General features: G+C 37.4%; 1 protein-coding gene across 8 annotated transcripts in view; it reads right to left on the bottom strand.

Annotated features, from left to right (window-relative positions):
• ADGB (androglobin) overlaps positions 1-17,026 on the bottom strand; it is a 160,677-nt gene that overhangs the window by 121,808 nt on the left and 21,843 nt on the right. For 7 of the 8 annotated variants that reach the window (XM_042987275.1, XM_042987279.1, XM_042987280.1 and 4 more), the window contains exons 2-4: positions 8,974-9,136; positions 4,359-4,451; positions 1,019-1,090 (exon numbers count right to left, since the gene is read on the bottom strand). In XM_042987275.1, the coding sequence (XP_042843209.1) occupies positions 1,019-1,090; positions 4,359-4,451; positions 8,974-9,136 (328 nt within the window). The remainder of the gene's footprint in view (positions 1-1,018; positions 1,091-4,358; positions 4,452-8,973; positions 9,137-17,026) is intronic. The other variant, XM_042987277.1, reaches the window with a different exon arrangement.

The raw sequence follows: 17,026 nt of genomic DNA, 5'->3' as shown, positions 1-17,026 counted from the left end.
TAGAAACAATGCAAAAAAAAAAAAAAAGGATCTGTGAGTCACAGTGGTGTTAAGTAAAGACATTATTACCCTCAGTAATATTGGATTTTTGGAAATATTCATCTTATGTTTAACTGCCTGGTTTATAAGAAGATTAAATACTTGAGACTAACCTCATAAGATTTAGGTTTGCCTTAATTTACATTATCTAGGACATTTCTTCTGGTTTAGTTAAGTTGAAAAAGGTAAACCAAGTATCTTTCTGTATATCTGGTAATTTTAATATAGAATATTTTGTGCTTTTCTTCCCTCAAAAAATAAAAAGGTAAAGTCTATGCATGCTCTGGATCATAAAATAAGCATATGTTAGACTAAAATATAAGGTATAAAACCATTCAAAGGTAACTTTATGCTAATCAGTACAACCTGGTTGAAGAAATAAGTGTTTTGATTTTAATATTGGTCAAGATATTTAAGATAAGAAAGACAAAGTGTTTGAATCAATAATGACAATTGATTTCGACTGGGTCTTAGGAGAAAATAATTTTTTTAAAAAACACCCTGTTTCTGATATAACCGCCTTAGGGGAGTGGAACAGGCTTGCTTCTGATGGATAAAACCCAGGGTGTGGAGGTGGGGGTGTTTAGGTAAGATTTTCCCTGCGTTAGCAAGTCAAACAATATCAGGACACCCTGCTCTTGAGCACAGAGCAGAGCAAGTCAGGCAGCAACTTGATGTCAATTACTAGGCACGGGTCAAGAGGCAAAATGCGCAGATTGTGAGTCTCAGCTACCCTAGGTCTATGGGCAGGAGGATAGGGACACAGCAATTGTACTACTAACATTTCCCCACCATTTGCTCATTAAACTCAGTTGAAGAGGCTTCTCTTCCTCTTTGAATGTCTGGCTTATAAAATACTGAGCAATTCCAAAACTTAGAGGTAACCGAGAGATAACTGAAATTGACAGTCTGGGAATTGTTTTAAGCAGGTCTGGAAGGTATTCTGCAATCAGACTTCAGTTAGAAATTCCCTACATACCTCACTGCGGAGTAAATGTTCATTTGCTGAAAACAAGTCAAACAGGATTTCATTTTTCACAACTACTGGAGTCTGAAAAAAAAAAAAAAAATATATATATATATGGAGATATTACTCCTTAGGAAAAATAAAGGAAATGTAGCTGAATGAAATATAGTTTCATGTGATATAAACAAGTCAAACCTGATTTCGTTTCTCACAACCAGGGAAATTAAAAGAAAAAAATAAGCACATAATTCCATAAGATAACCCTCTTACAGCTATACGTGACATTCACTTAATACTGTAATGCCTATCAAATAGAGTCTTTTCATATAAAAAAAGAATGTTATAAGATATAATATATGCAGATAAAGTCAGCATGCATACACACATAAACTGACAGTTTAAAAAGTGGCCTAAAATTTAAGTTAACCTCTCAAGTTACACCTGAAGCTTAGTTAACACGATAGCAGGAAAAATATCTTCATCTTTGATAAAAAAATATTAACTGTGACAGCTTTTTAAAATCTTGCCCAATTTCAAATCCTGTTATCTTTTTAAAAATTCATCTAATGGTCATTATTTTATTGGTATATGTCTAAAGATGCTTCTATATACTTAGAGCGCTAATGAATAAACATAATAAAGGAAAATATTATTTATAGTAGTTTTTAAAAATGTGTTACAATTCATATCAAGCTCATATACTCAACATATCAAATTAACATAAATGTGTTTTTGATTAGTAAAATCATGGAAACTAATGCCATCAACTACTCTCAATCACATGGACAATTAACACCTTGAAAACTCAACAAAATATTTTTTTATGTCTGAGAAAAAACTTACTCAAAACTACCTTGAAGGCCTGAACTGACTGTTATGTTTATAATTTATGAACATAGCAAGTTACATACATATTATATAAATATTTTACATAAAAAATATATTTTAAATTCTGGTTTGGCTAATGAATTGCAAGGTGACACTTCTAAAATGTCCATACTCTTCAGCAAGTACCAATGTACATTGACTTCGATTAATAATAGATTAAATAAATATTGAATACCTAAAATTTGAGGAGTGAAACTTAACAGCTGCCTGCCAACAAGTGAAAGTAGGCACTGACAGTTGTAAAAGACAGCAAATATTAAGGCAGAAGTCTCTACAGAGGTCTCTATTCCCTATACCTATACCAGAGACAGAATAAATCTTCAGACATCTTACATCTCTTCAATATAATCAACGCTCAAGAGCCTGGGCCATCAATACCTGGTTCTCAGAAATAAACAGATCTGATAACTCCCCTAGTGGTTAGGGCTTGTTAACCTTCTCAGTTAGAAAAAAGTCCATGTTGGTTCTAATATCTTAAATCCAGGCTTTTCAGTTTTTTCATAACTTAGTTTCTCTCTGACTTAAATCATGTCCTGTGACCTCATCCCTTGCTTTGAGTAGAAGAGAGTAAATTTCATATAGATAATTCATTATTGGGGCACCTGGGTGGCTCAGTCAGTTAAGCATCCGACTTCAGCTCAGGTCAGGATCTCATGGTTCACGAGTTCAAGCCTCACATCAGGCTGTGTGCTGACAGCTCAGAGCCTGGAGCCTGCTTCGGATTCTTTGTCTCCCTCTCTCTCTGCCCCTCCCCTGCTCATATTCTCTCTCACTCTCTCTCTCTCTCACTCTCTCTCAAAAGTAAATAAAACATTTAAAAAATTATTAAAAAAAGAAAGTTCATTACTGTTTTGCTAAATTTTTGTCTAAGCTTTATATATGCCCATATTTAATGAGTTTCAATGTAAAGTGTATATATCACCATGGACCTGGGCATTAAAACTTGAAAAAACATTATTCTTAGACTTCATAGTTAGCAAGACTTTCAGTTGTGGCTGTTCTGGTGCATACCCCAAGAGGAGCAGGTGCACGGGATCAAGAGAAAGAGCACAGAGGGAGAGCAGAGGTGCGAAGATGGGTGTCAACATTATAAGTTCAGGTAGAAGTGCCACCAACAACAATGGATGAATTTATTTATAAAACAAGCGTATCTCTCAGAACTAAGGTATGCTAAAAAGAAAAAGAGATGGCATATAACTCTTCTACTTATTCACATTTGAAATACCCCCACTTTATGGAATTAATATCCTTTATTTGCATGAAATGTAAACTCTGCACTTCCATTGCACAGAGCCTGGATATTATTAATAATACATTACTATTAAGTGCATTATATTAACACCACAGAATTTACATTCTTCACATCAATATTACCTAACAGCATAAGTTATTTAAAGGCATAGTTCATGTACATTTGATTTATTTTATTTAAAATGTCTTACAAGTAGACATTCAATAAATATTCTGATGGACAGAGGTGTATCTTATGATTTTCTCATTTTACTAAATATCTCTGAATTTAGAATTATCTTTCTCAGATAGTAACGGTAGTTGGAAATATGGTGGCTGAATTGTATTTTCTTGCATTAGTAGCAGTCTTATTAAGGCTAAAACTTTTAAGAATAAAATAACTTTGTGTAGAAATTGAGATTGGGTGGGTTCCATAGTAAATGGAAGATTCAGCTCCATTACAAACATTTGACTAGCACTAAATAACTATTTTAGCCTACTGGATTTCATTTAAAATGATGGTTTCTCAGGGCGCCTAGGTGTCTCAGTCAGTTAAGCATCTGACTCTATTTCTGCTCAGGACATGATCTCACAGTTCATGAGTTCAAGCCACACATCTCACTGTCAATGTGAGGCCTGCTTGGGATTCTCTCTCTCTCTCTCTGCCCCTCTCTCTCTTTCTCAAAATGAATAAACAAACTTTAAGAAAATTAAATTAAATTAAAATATGGTTTCTTGAGCACTGTGCTAGTCAATGTGATTCAAGTAGCTGAGCATGGGGTCCAGAAATGAAGATGGCCCTTGGAAAATGCTTCAAGAATACCTGGAACACAGGTAACCAAGGGCAAACCTCTCGGACTAGAAAATTAACACTAATACACACTAGAGTAAACAGAATTTCATGACACATAGGTTCTGGCTAAGAACCAGAAAAGGCAAAGTTAGTCAAAAATTAAGCAATAGCTTCCCACACATTTTAGGCTATCCTTTGACATCATGTAGAGAAAACTCAAGACTAAACAAAATTTCAATATTCTCTTGGAAACCAGTACAAGAAATAGTAAACTATATTGATAATCATTTTTTTCTATTAAATGCCAAAAAGCAATTCCTTTTTCTTACTAAATACCATGGGGAAAATTTACAGTGTTTTAAAAAATGAGAATTTCCATAAGTAGGATAGTACAGCCCATAGTTAGTATGTATTTTATTCAATAGTAAAAATATTTCTTACCCGATTAAATAAAAAATCCTGTGGACGCTTCCAGGAATAAATTTTCAACGATGGTGGCAATTCAATCTTTCCTTCAGGGTCTTCAAAAAAATGCTATATAAAAATATATTGAGGGTTTTTCTCTCCATATGGTTTTATTAAAATAAAAGCAACTCAATCTTAAAAAAAAAATTAATAAGTGCATAGATTTGATGAATAAACAAGCATTTATAGAGCAATTTGTATGTTCTCAGAGGTAGTTCATGGAATACTTGGTAAAGACTGAAGTTAACAATGCTGTATTTAATTAACAAAACCTTGATTGTTGAGTAACATTTTATTGCAGAGGAAGCAGTCCAAACAAGCATAAGCTGCTTTGGGATGTGAATTTGGTATGGTAGGAAAACAATTTGGATGGGACAGATACGGACATATTTTGCACTGAAAATATTGTGCTTTTTTTAACCTGAGTAGAGAAGATTTAAAAAGTATGATTGTATGTAAATGAAATTCATACCTCTGATCTGAATTTCATTTATTAGTTTTCAAAATTAAACTTGTTATTTTGAGATAATTATTGATTCACATGTAGTGGTGTGAAATTATAATAAAGAGAGTCCCTGTGTCCTCTTTAGCCAGTCTCTCTGATGGTAAAATCTTCTAAAACTATAGTGCAATATCACAACCATGATAATAACATTGATGCACTCAAGATACAGAACAATTCCACCAGCACAAGGACCCATCCTAGGCTCTTTTATGGCCATACCCACCCTCCAACGCCCTTACCACCTGTTTAATACCACCAGATCATTAATCTGGTCTCTTTTTCATTAATTTTATCATTTCAGTAATGTTATATGAATGAAATCAGATAGCATGTAACCTGTGGATTGGCTTTTTGCCCTCTCTGCCTAATTCCCTGGAGATTCAATTCATTCAAGCTACTGCATATATCAATAGTTTGTTCTTGTTTATTACTGAGTAATACTTCATGATACAAATATTTGTTTGTTTGTGTACCATCTGTCCATTGAAGGACATCTGAACTGTTTCCAATTTGGGGTTATTACTTATAAAGCTGCTATAAATTTTTGCATACAACTTACAGGCTTTTGTATGAACATTAGTTTCCATTTCTCTGAGATAAATGCCCAATAATGCAATTAATTTATTAGTTTCTGAGCCCATAGAATGGGTCAGTTAGTGAGCTCGGGAAGAAAAATGACATACAAATCTCTACTCTCAAATGCTAGTAAAATAGTAAATTAGAGACTTCAAGTAGCTACTGTGTAAAAGTTCTTACAGCTCACAAGGTAATTAGGTTGTTGGGGTGGTCCTTACAAAACTGAAAAGTACTGCGGGTACAAAAACAATGCTCTATAAAGGTAAACTGTATTGTTAAAAGGGGTAACTAAATTTCACCTGAGTTAATAGTGATGAGACAAATAAATATCATTTGTGATTTTTATGGTACTCATATTTTTATCCTAATGCTGTTGTGGCCTGAGAAATAGGCTCTATTTGAGGGTATTATCTGGGATTTCAACCCAGTAATTGTGTGTATCTGGAACATATTCAAGGTACTGGAATACTTGGAATGAAGACAAAGGTAATCCCAACATCTAGTCAAAATGATCAAAGAATGAGTCCCTGAAAACCAGACTGAAGTTTCCAGGAGCCACACTAGACTTCCAGGGTTGCCTCATGTTGTTTTTTCCCTCACAAATATGAACTCAGTTACTTTGAACTCCCCTATCTGACAATTTCAATCAGAGTCACCCATGGATCGATTTTTATTGTCTGATTTTTCCTCTCATTTTTCAGCCACTTGGTTCTGTTCCTCTTCCAAACTCTAGGTAATGATGTCTTCCTCCAGAGGAGGATTTTATTCCTTTCTAGCAGGCAAAGTACAAAATGAACTTCACCCTGTCAACAGTGGGATTCAAGATTTGGTCGGCTTGGTGTAGTTCTGGTTTACCCTTACTCAATACAGAATGCTACAGCCATGTTGGGGGACTAACTGGAAGGCTGAGTGTCTGAGTCCCTTCACCTTGGTATCTCTTGCCATAGCATCATGAAATAGTTTCTCTTATTTAGCTTCCGAGCTGTTGTGTTTTACTCATTTGCTCAGCAGCAAAGTCTTCACACATATAGCTTAGGAGTTGGGTAAATGTCTTGACATAAAATTGTATACAAAATTTTCAGATTGTGTCTCTGTAGTTACCTCTGGGATTCTGCTTCAAGTGTTAACTGTTTTTGTAGCCCCAGACAATATCCTCTCTCTGAGCCCAGAGAAACTGACATAAGCCCCAAGTCACTACTTTCTGCTTGCCTTCTAATTTTCATGTCTTGAATTATTAAAATTCTTTGAGGAGAAAATAAAAAGGTAAAGGGGGGCCCATCTTATCATAATCTGTTGTGATTCCCTTTTCTCCATGTTAAGTTAACGGTACTCTTTCCACGTCGCTTTGCCTTAGGTGTATTTCTTATACCCACTTTACAATACTTCATTAAATATGTCTCAGTTTGGTTTACCATCCATGTCTTTTTATTGCTGTCCCTTAGCTGAAGAAGAGAGACCCAAATCTGGAATTACAAGGAAGGGTTAGCTTATCTGATGCTGATTTCCTGATCACTAGCCTCACATCTAAAGAAGTGACTTTCTATAAAATCCCAAGGATACCTGCTATAGGTCCAGGCTTATGGTAACTGATCCTGGTAAAATATGGATGTTGCAAATCATGGCTAAGAGCTACTGTGCTACTGTATCATAGAAATGTAATCACCATGCTTGGAGTGTCCACCACTCACTTCTGTAGAGGGACTGTCACTTCCCAAGCCATGAATGCTGAAGTCGTAGAACAGAACTGTGAGTGGGAAGCAAATTATACCCCAGATGGTACCTTTGCGCAGTTGCAATAACCAAGGTTTGAGGTGCTGTTCTACCTTATGAGGGCAGAAGAGGCAGAAGGGAGTGTTAGCTAAAGTTCTGAAGTATCACACTCCATTGTAATAGCCCCTATTTACCACAGGAGGAGGGCTGGCGCTTCCCTAATTATGCAGTTCTATGTAGCTCCATAGTCCAAGGGCGACAGTATCTATTTTGTGGTCTGATGTTCAGCCAGCACCATTTCTGTATGTTGCCTTCAAATGAAATGGGCATCCAGTGACCAGCACACATGTCTAGAATTCGATGCCTGGCCTTCCAGAGACCAGCAATACTTTTTCATAGTCATCTGATAAAGGCATACTTGCACTCCAAGGGCCCTAACGTGTTATAGTTTAGATCTTATTTCCTAGTTCAGAGTTTTCAGTCACTTCTACTTTTCTCCTCCTTATTGTTGGGAGTGACTCATTTTTAGACCTTTTCTAGAGCTCAAATTCTTAACTGAGGATTTGTACAATCTATCTTCCTAATGTAAATTCACATTCAACCCCCACTAGTTGTAAATTTCTGTTAAAAATATGTAGAATATGAACATTTCCATTTGAACCCAGAGAGTTCCAAAGTCCCTTGCATCTCAAAGTGCCACAAGTTAGAACTTGAAATTGTTCAAGTACTAAGAGAATCAGCAATTCGTTATATTTACTATCTTTTTTAAACAAAGTAATGTTATGAATAATGCAGCTTATAATTCCACATTTTGTGAATAAAACATAATTGCTAATAAACACCACTTTGGAGTTCTCTGTGCAAATAAAGACACCAGAGTTCAACGTGGTCATTCTGGCAATTTTGTTTTTGCTTTGAAATTGGATTGTGTTCCATAAATATTTTTGTTAAACGAATTGCTGCACCAAATACATGGGTCCTATTTAAAATGCAACCCAGACCCATACCCCCAACAAAGAAGTCTTTAGATATAAACATTTTTAAATAGACAGAAGAACCTAAGATAACATAATTGGAAAAGGTAGTAACACCATTCTCAGCTCCAGTCCCAGGGACACATCATGTCTGAATGGCCACAGATATATGAAAAGTACCTGAGATCATTCCCCAAATATCTTGAAGAGAATATTAAGAGGGATTCAACTGTTATCTCATATAACATCTTAAAAAAAATTGTCTCCTATAATCTCCAGATAACAGCTCACAGGTCTGCTGGGGTATTTCATTGTCTAAATCACTCTCTCTACTCTTTTTTTAAAGTTTATTTACTTATTTTGAGAAGGGGGGGGCGGGGAGATAATCCCAAGCAGGCCCCCTGCTGGCAGCATAGAGCTCAAGGAGGGGCTCGAACCCATGTACTGTGAGATCATGACCTGAGATGAAATCAAGTGTCAATCACTTAATCTACCCAGACACCCCCTCTAAATCACTGTCTCTAAATGTCTGGTTCCCCACTCTGTCCAAAATCCACTAGCTAACTGTTCTATCGATTCCCCCTTTATTTCACCGTGACTCTTTGATCACGTCTCTCCTTTCATTTACTCAAATACAATCAGCAAAACTCAGGTCTAAGGCTTGGAAAGACAGGTGGGTAGGACGGAGGGAGACAGAGGGAGAAAGACAAAATTTCTCTCCTTTGAATGGAGGCTGTGGAGAAAATGGACTCACACGTTAGGCGATCCTATTCCGTGACAAAATTTAAAACTAAAATGAAATCTAGTCACCTTCAAATGGACTTACAAATACAGGGCTTTTTCCCATTTTATCCTTTTCTTTTCCACCTTTGCCTGCATCCCACTTTTCTGCATTTATGTCGGCTTCATTCCATTCTGGCCAGATCGGGAACTTCCCCTTCTTCTGCTCAACGGAGCCAGGTTGCACATTACCACCAAAAAGGTACTGACTAGAGACAGAGCAAGGAGGCGAGTTAGTTTCAATTTGAATCTCTAAGGTAAAATATTGGATTAATTGCATGGTAGACATTTAATTATCTTGTCAGCATCCATGTTAATGACATTTTTCGATATAGTCTTACCTGTGGCAGATGGCATCCACATGTTAACGTTCAAAAGACTGAAATACCCAAAGAGATTATTCCACAAATAAATCTTGAGCTTTAGCCCCTACTAACTAATGCAAGACATTCATTATAAACACATAAGATGCCATAAATGGGAATATTTCTATACAGTTCACACTTGAAGAAAATCCTTTATGCATATAATATTAAAAGCTTTTTGAAAATCAGCACAGATATAATTTTGATGCTTCCCAGGATAAAAGTGCTATGTGATCATTATTTTAAAAGAAAAAAATTCTTAATTAGATAAGTAGGAAAGACATACCCACCCCATTCTAGAATCCACATTGTTGACAACTGTCCATTCTTTCAAATTAGTGGGAAAATATATGCATTTCTTCTTCAAAACATCATTCAGCTTATTCTTTTTATAGACTGTTTTTCCCACTTACCAGTATATTGCAAATAGTTCCTATGTCAATGAGAATTTAACTAAATACAAATTTAATGATTGCAAACTATCCCATCACATGAATTTACAGCCTTTCATTTAATTAAGATCCTATAGCGAAAAATTTGAAAGTTTTGATTTGAATTTTGTGTTCCCTATTATAAATGAGACTGTAGGGTTATCCTTATTGCCAAATCCTTGCAGACATTATTTTTTTTTTCTTAAAATTTATTTATTTTTTGAGGGGGGGGTGGGCAGAAAGAGAGGGAAAGCAGCATGGAGCCCAACACGGGGCTAGACCTCACAAACCGTGAGACCGTGGCCTGAGCCAAAATCTAGAGTTGGACGCTTAACCGACTGAGCCACCCAGGTGCCCCTTTGCAAACATTATTAATTCTTTTATTAGTATAGATTTTTATAAGAAGACTTACTGTACCTAAATATATGCATATTTAAAATTTGTGATATATTTTGACTAATTAGCTACAGAGAAGTTGGACTTGTTTTTTTACTCTTGTTATTAATCTATGACAATTTCCAATCTCTAAACCTTGACTTTTACTTTTTCTATATTATTGTAAATTTTAAAATCTAAAATACGCATCTTGTTTAATTTGTCAAGTTTTAACAAGTGAGTGAGGTTAGAACCCTGTTCTCAATCCTGGGATAAGCAGTGAACAAAGCAGACTAAAATCCTTACCCTTAGGGAGTTCTTACTCTAGTGGGTGGAGACACAAAAACACAGCATAAATTAAGTAAAATATATAGTACATTCAAAAGGGGAAAATGCTGGGGGTAAATATAAAATAGGAAGGGGAAACTAAAGAGTTAAGGTACAGAATTTTTAACACAGTGGTTAAGGAAAGTGGTCCATAATAGGACCATATTTAAGTAAATAGTGAAAGAAACTAAAAAATTAAGCTGTGTGGATCCGTGGAAAGACTGTTCCGGATACAGGAATGCGGCAAGTACGAAGAGCAAGAAAGAGTTTTCTACATGCGGAGAGTGTCCTGGCTTCTGTGAAGAAGAAAAATATCAGTGTGGCTGAGGGGCAGTAAAAGGAGATCGTTTCAGAGAGGTGTCTGGAATGTAGAGAGTATACCGGTGATCTCAGCTAAAGGAAGGACTGGGTTTGCCTAAGTGGGGTGGGAAAAGCCAAAGGAGAGTTTCAAGCATGGATTTTTATATTCATTCTTGCTGCAGTGTCGAGAAAAGGTCAAAGGAAACAAAAGAGAGAATTAGAAGGCACTAAAATACCATGTGAGAGCTAATGGTGACTTGGACCAGAATGCTAACAGTAGAGGAGGCAGGAAATAATCCCCTGTTTTTAAGAGAGAGCCAATAGATTGAATTGATATCTGCTGCAAGATAGAAGACTGTGGGATGGGGCAAAACTGAGGTAAGGAATAAAGCAGCATTTCACTTCTGAATGAGTTGCGTTCTAAATGTTTGCCACACGTTTGTGGACATGTTGAGTAGTCAGTTAGATGTAGGATTCTGAGGCTTTAGGAGATAGAATTAGTGAAAATCTGAGTCATCAGCATTTAGATGATATTTAGAGTCTTAAGACTGGATTAAATCACCAAGAAAATTACATACCTAAGGAAAGGCACTCCCAAGAATGCTATTCAAAACACCCAACAACTGGTAAGGAATGAGCATGTCAATCCTCAAAGCCTCCAGTTCCAGTTATGCCAGATCTTATTCACCTAACTAGTGGGGTCAGGGATGTAGTAGGGTTCTCAGGGTAGGTCAGGGACCTAGGGAAGGAGGCAGAAATATCTGGGGCTCAGGGGTTTTGGTAAGGTTATTGTTAAGGCTATTCAACAATCAAATGAAAATATTTCAATATTCTAACGTCGACAGTTGTATACCTGCCCTGATACTCCATGTTAAAAGTCTGAAAGAGTAGGAAGAAAACTGAGGAAAGCAGTCAATGAGTGTGGTAGACAGAATAATCCGCCCCCATCAATATATCCACACCATGATCACCAGAATGGTGAATATATTACCTTCCATGGCAAAAGAGGTATGCAAATAACTTACAGTATTTGAGTTGGGAGATTATCCTGGATTATCTGGGTGGCCTCAATGTAATCCCCAAGGGTTCTCAAAAGTCCAAGAAGGAGACAGAAGTACTCAGAGGGAGATCCAGAAGAATAAATAGAAAAGGAGAAGATTGAGCAGATGGCTCACCAGTCCTGTTTTCCATTTCTTACGTTTCCCATACTACTTTGCAATTTGGCTGGTACTTTGTGGTGGTGTTTTGGACAATGACATGTGGGGGAAACATGTTGTATCCTACCTTGAGGCTCATAAAACATCCTGTGAGATACTTGTCAGCATGACTCAATCCTTCAGGGAAGATCTTAGAAAATGGTAATGCCACAAGATGAAGGGAGCCAAGAATCCTCATATAGCACATACAAAGCCACTACTAAACTCCTGATCATACTCTAGTATAAATGAGAAATATCCTTTGGTGTGTGATTTGGGGGTTGTGTGATATTAGAGCTAGCATTGATTACTTCCTACTTGCTACTCTGATGTTATAACTAGCATTGATTATTAACATTGACAAATATATAGGGTAATTCCTTTTTTAGGAGTTGATCTTTTCTATCTTTAATCATTGTAAACATATGCATGGTAAATTACTTATAGATTATTTTTCTATTAAGTTTTTGACACTTGATTCATTTTTTATCGTTGTGATTTCTGCCTATTTTTTGTATATTCTTGTGTTTGAGGACACTTTTATTATCAGCCTATCCTTATCAGGGTTTTCTTTTCCTCCAAACCCCTTTCCCCAAGGCAATCCTGTATTGAAAGAATGTGTTTTCAATGTAATATAGAATTTTCTTCTGTCAGTGATCCCAAATAAATATGCCATCCAGGAACCCATAGGTCCTTTAAAATCAGATCTCAAACCTACATAAGTCTCAGTCCAAAGGTTTTCATTTCTCCAGGAAGATTTGTTTTTTTTTTTCACCCAGACACTAAGCATAGAAAAGCTAGCCTTATAACCTAAGATTCTAAAGCAGATTTTCTTATTCACCTTTTTAAAAAAAATCTAAACTCTGGAAAGTCATGCCTTTACCTAAGGCTGGAGCTCTCCCTTTCCTCATTTGTCCTATCTATGTTAAAACAAAATACTCTATTTTCATAAGACTGATAAGCCTTCCCTAAGGAAGTTACAGCCTCAGCTTAGAGTTACAACATCCTGACTTTCAGTTCCCTCCTCATTTCTGGATTCTGAATATTTTTATTTTTCCCTTTTTTTTAAATGTTTATTTATTTTTGAGAGAGAGAGAGAGCAAGCAGGGGAGGGGCAGAGAGAGGAGACACAGAATCCCAAGCAGGCTCCAGGCCCTTAGCTGTCAGCACAGCGCCCGACGTGGAACTCGAACTCACAAACTGCGAGATCATGACCTGAACTGAAGTCAGATGTTTAACTGACTGAACCACCTGGGCACCCCCCGAAGATTTTTATTTCTTTATGTAGGCATTTGTAGGTATCATTTTTTTTTTTACCTTAATCCACCATCTTGCTGGAAAAGAGAGGTTGAAAATATATGTATTGTAAAGGAGTGTTTCTAAATAGCATGTAAGAAAATAGGAGAGAAGGATGACAATAGGGAGAGAGGGAAAATTTTCATAATATTAATTAAAAAATAAAGATACAAAATAGTACATTATAGTACATCTGTTTTATTGAGTGTTGGGACAAACTGTACAGATAAAAAGAAATTGGTGATTTTGTATCCATCAAAACCATGATAAAATTTACCTCATTCAGGAAGCTCAGAATTTTAAAAGTTATTTTTGTAAAAGGAAGATCTAATTTCTTTAAAAAAATAAATAAAGGCTTTGCTAAGATTATGTTTTGCTTTCCTCTTCATTCTGTCAAGTGTAAGTAAATGTTCTGGCTCCCTCCCTTAAGCTATTAAGCTTTATCACTAATTGGCCTACTTTCTTTGTAACATGTCAAATTTGATTCCATCTATATCGAAGATCACTTAAAAAGACGTTTATTTGAGGTATCTTATACCAGCTCAATAGCTCACCTATATTGCTACATGCACAATATAAACAGTGGTCAAATATAGCCCAATGTCAAATATGTTGTAGACTTCAAAAGATCATGCACAAATATGTGGCTTTTGAAACTCTCAGCACAATATGCTTTTGACGTTCACTGCCAGAATGTATGTACTGCTCTAGTATAGTTGAGATCCTTAAATATTCAAAGCATCTTATTCCTGGTCTCATCAATTCTGAGAACAAGCTAATCTTTAAACACAGAAGTAACTCAGGACTTTTGAAGATTTAGGAACTGGTAATCCTGGGAAATAAATGTGGCCAAGTTCCAGAAAAATCAAATATGCAAAGAAATCAAACCTGACATACTGAAAAATCAGGGGGGGTACAGAGTTATCTAAATCACATAGGAGTACACCCAAGTACTAGTAAATGATTCGATCCATTAAAATTACAATTTGTAAAACAGATTTGAAAGATAAATATACCCTCTACATACATGGCTAAATACTTCCTTCTACACAGTGAGTCTAAATATGCTATTGCAATAGGGGAAGTGTCACTGGAGATTTTAGGAGAGGCTAGAATTTCATGATCAAAAGCCATGGAGGGGCTCATGGGTGGTTCAGACGGTTAAGCATCTGACTTTGGCTTAGGTCATAATCTTGCAGTTAGTTCATGGGTTCGAGCCCCACATTGGACTCTGCACTGACAGCTCAGAGCCTGGAGCCTGCTTCGGATTCTGGGTCTCCCTCTCTCTCTGTGTCTGCCCCTTCCCTGCTCATGCTCTGTCTCTCTGTCTCAAAAATAAATAAACATTAAAAAATTAAAAAAAAAAAAAACATTGAAAAATGTGAATGGGTGTTTGCCAGAGGCAGGAAGTGGGCCAAATGGGTGAAGGTTGTCAAAAGGTATAAATTTCCAGTTATAAAATAAGGGAGTCATGAGGTTGTAATGTACAGCATGATAACTACAGTTAATAATACTTTACTGCATATTTGAAAGTTGCTAAGGGAGTAGGTCTTTAAAGGTCTCATCACAAGAAAAAATTTTGTAACTATATGTGGTAACTGATGTTAACTAGACTTACTGTGGTGATCATTTCTCAATACATGCAAATATCAAATCATTATGTTGTACACCTGAGCGAATATAATGTTGTATGTAAATTACATCTCAAGTGAAAAAAGAAGTCAATGGACTAAATACAGAAAGAACCTGTAGTGGTGGGTAGGGTGTTGAGATAGCATAATCTACAAGTAGATACTGGAATTTGATTTGAGCTGTGGTAGTCCAAGCTTAAAAAATCTGTAAGCCTGTTTCGGAAAAGAAGCTAAATTTATCCTGTAAATGTCAAGAGGCCAGTAATAAGCTTCATGAATGAGTGAGTGGCTACAGCTACTCATGAGCTCCTGGCTTTGAACTAAGGCTGGTATATTCCCCCTATAGTTTATGGCACAATAGGCAACGTGCCAATGTCCTGTGATGATGTGAGGAAATAGGGTGGCCAAAACAAATAAAAAAATGGGAATAGGAGGTGGCTTCTACCACAGTGGGTGTGGTATCAGGGATAGCACTTCCCACATGGGAGAAAAGCCTTCCACCTCCCAAAGTTAAGGTTTGGGTGGGGGCAGAGTAATATAAAAATGCACCTCCTAATCAGAAAGGACGCTGCTTTTACACTGGAGCAGTGTGCTAGAGACCTCCTAGTGGTCCTTTAACCACTTAGTGTGGACAGGTCCTGGGGTTTTTAGAGAGGATCAACATTCAAAAGGAGGGAGATATTCTTTAGAAATCTCAAAAAAGCAACTATTTATCAACTGATAAGGAAGTATTTCAATTTGGGAACAACTGTCCTCTCTTTTTCAATAGTGTATCACGACTGGATGATGGCAATGGGTAAGGAGTGAATCATTCTGGAAAACCATCCAAACCACATGACAAAGAACAGTATACATGAGTCTAAAATAGCTATAAAATATGAACTAAAAAACTAACATTAAAAAGCAAAAAAAAGAAATGGAAAATTATGAAGGACAGTCGGTAAATAAATCAAAAGAAAGAAATCCACCCAAGAGAAATAATGTAGCAAACTTAAAAGATACTTAAATATGTTTAGAATTGCCAAAAAAATAAAGGAGGGAAAGTTCTGCTTTGCAATGAGTGCAGAAAGGTATTAAGCAAACATACGACAAAGAAGATCAATGTGAACAAAGAGATACTGGAAGATTTTAGCAATGGCAACTTCAGCTGTTGAAAGAATAGACTAAATAAAGCCAAAGAAAGGAGAAGACTAGTGATTTAGAAGGTAATTTTTTTGGAGGAGCCAAGATGGCAGAACAGCATGGAAGTTTCTTGTGTGTCTCACGTCCATGAAATCCAGCCAGACCAACACTAAACCATCATACACACCTAGAAAACTGATTGGAGGATTAACACAACAATCTGCACAACCTGAACCACAGAATTTGGCAGATATGTGGCACAGAGAGGTGAACTTGGGAGGAGAGAAGCCAGCGGCGGGCAGGGAACCGCCTTTGCAAGCGGAGAAAGGCCGGGCTGGTGGGGGGGGGGGGGAGAGAATACGGGAAAATCACCCCTCCCCAAAAGCAGCTGGAGAGCAAGTGGAAAACTGGAAACAGCCACAGGGCCTAAACTAAAAAGAGAGAAAAGGAGAGGGTTTAAATTCCATTAAAACTGTAAACAAGGGAAGCGCAAAGTCTGCAACTCTGCAGCTCGATACCTGGCGGTGCTCTGGTGGGAAGGGCGAATCCCCAGGAACAGAGTGGGGTCCGGGAGGTTCTCGGGCCACACGGGGAAAAGCAGCTCCACTGCTGGAAGCACGTTTGGTGGAGGCTGTTGAAGCCACCTGGTCCCAGCAGACCCCAGAAGGCGGCCACATTCGCTAGTGCTGGGGCAAGGTCGTTAAGGGTGAAGCCTGGTGCCAGATGTGTGTTGTGATTCTCCATAATCCCTGAAAAGCTGCTGCTACACCAGCTCGCGAACTTTTTCTGGGGCTGGCACCTGGCCACAGTCTCGGGGCACCGGCAGTAGCAGGGTCCAGCAGGTGCTCCTGGGTGCAGCCGGCATTCCAGCCATTGCTCGGTGAGACCCTCCCACAGAGGGCGGGACGGGTCAAAGCCGCAGTCCTTCGGAAGTAAGGGGCCGGGGAAAACAGCCGCATCTGAGACAAAACTCAGGAGAGAGGTACTGCCTGGGGCTTGGTCACGGACAGTGAAAAAGTGGGGAGTGGACGAAAGCTGAAGACAGAGGATGGGTGC

The sequence above is a fragment of the Panthera tigris genome, chromosome B2, assembly GCF_018350195.1.
Source record: "Panthera tigris isolate Pti1 chromosome B2, P.tigris_Pti1_mat1.1, whole genome shotgun sequence".
NCBI classification, from domain to species: domain Eukaryota; kingdom Metazoa; phylum Chordata; class Mammalia; order Carnivora; family Felidae; genus Panthera; species Panthera tigris.
This window is presented reverse-complemented; position numbering and strand designations above follow the sequence as displayed.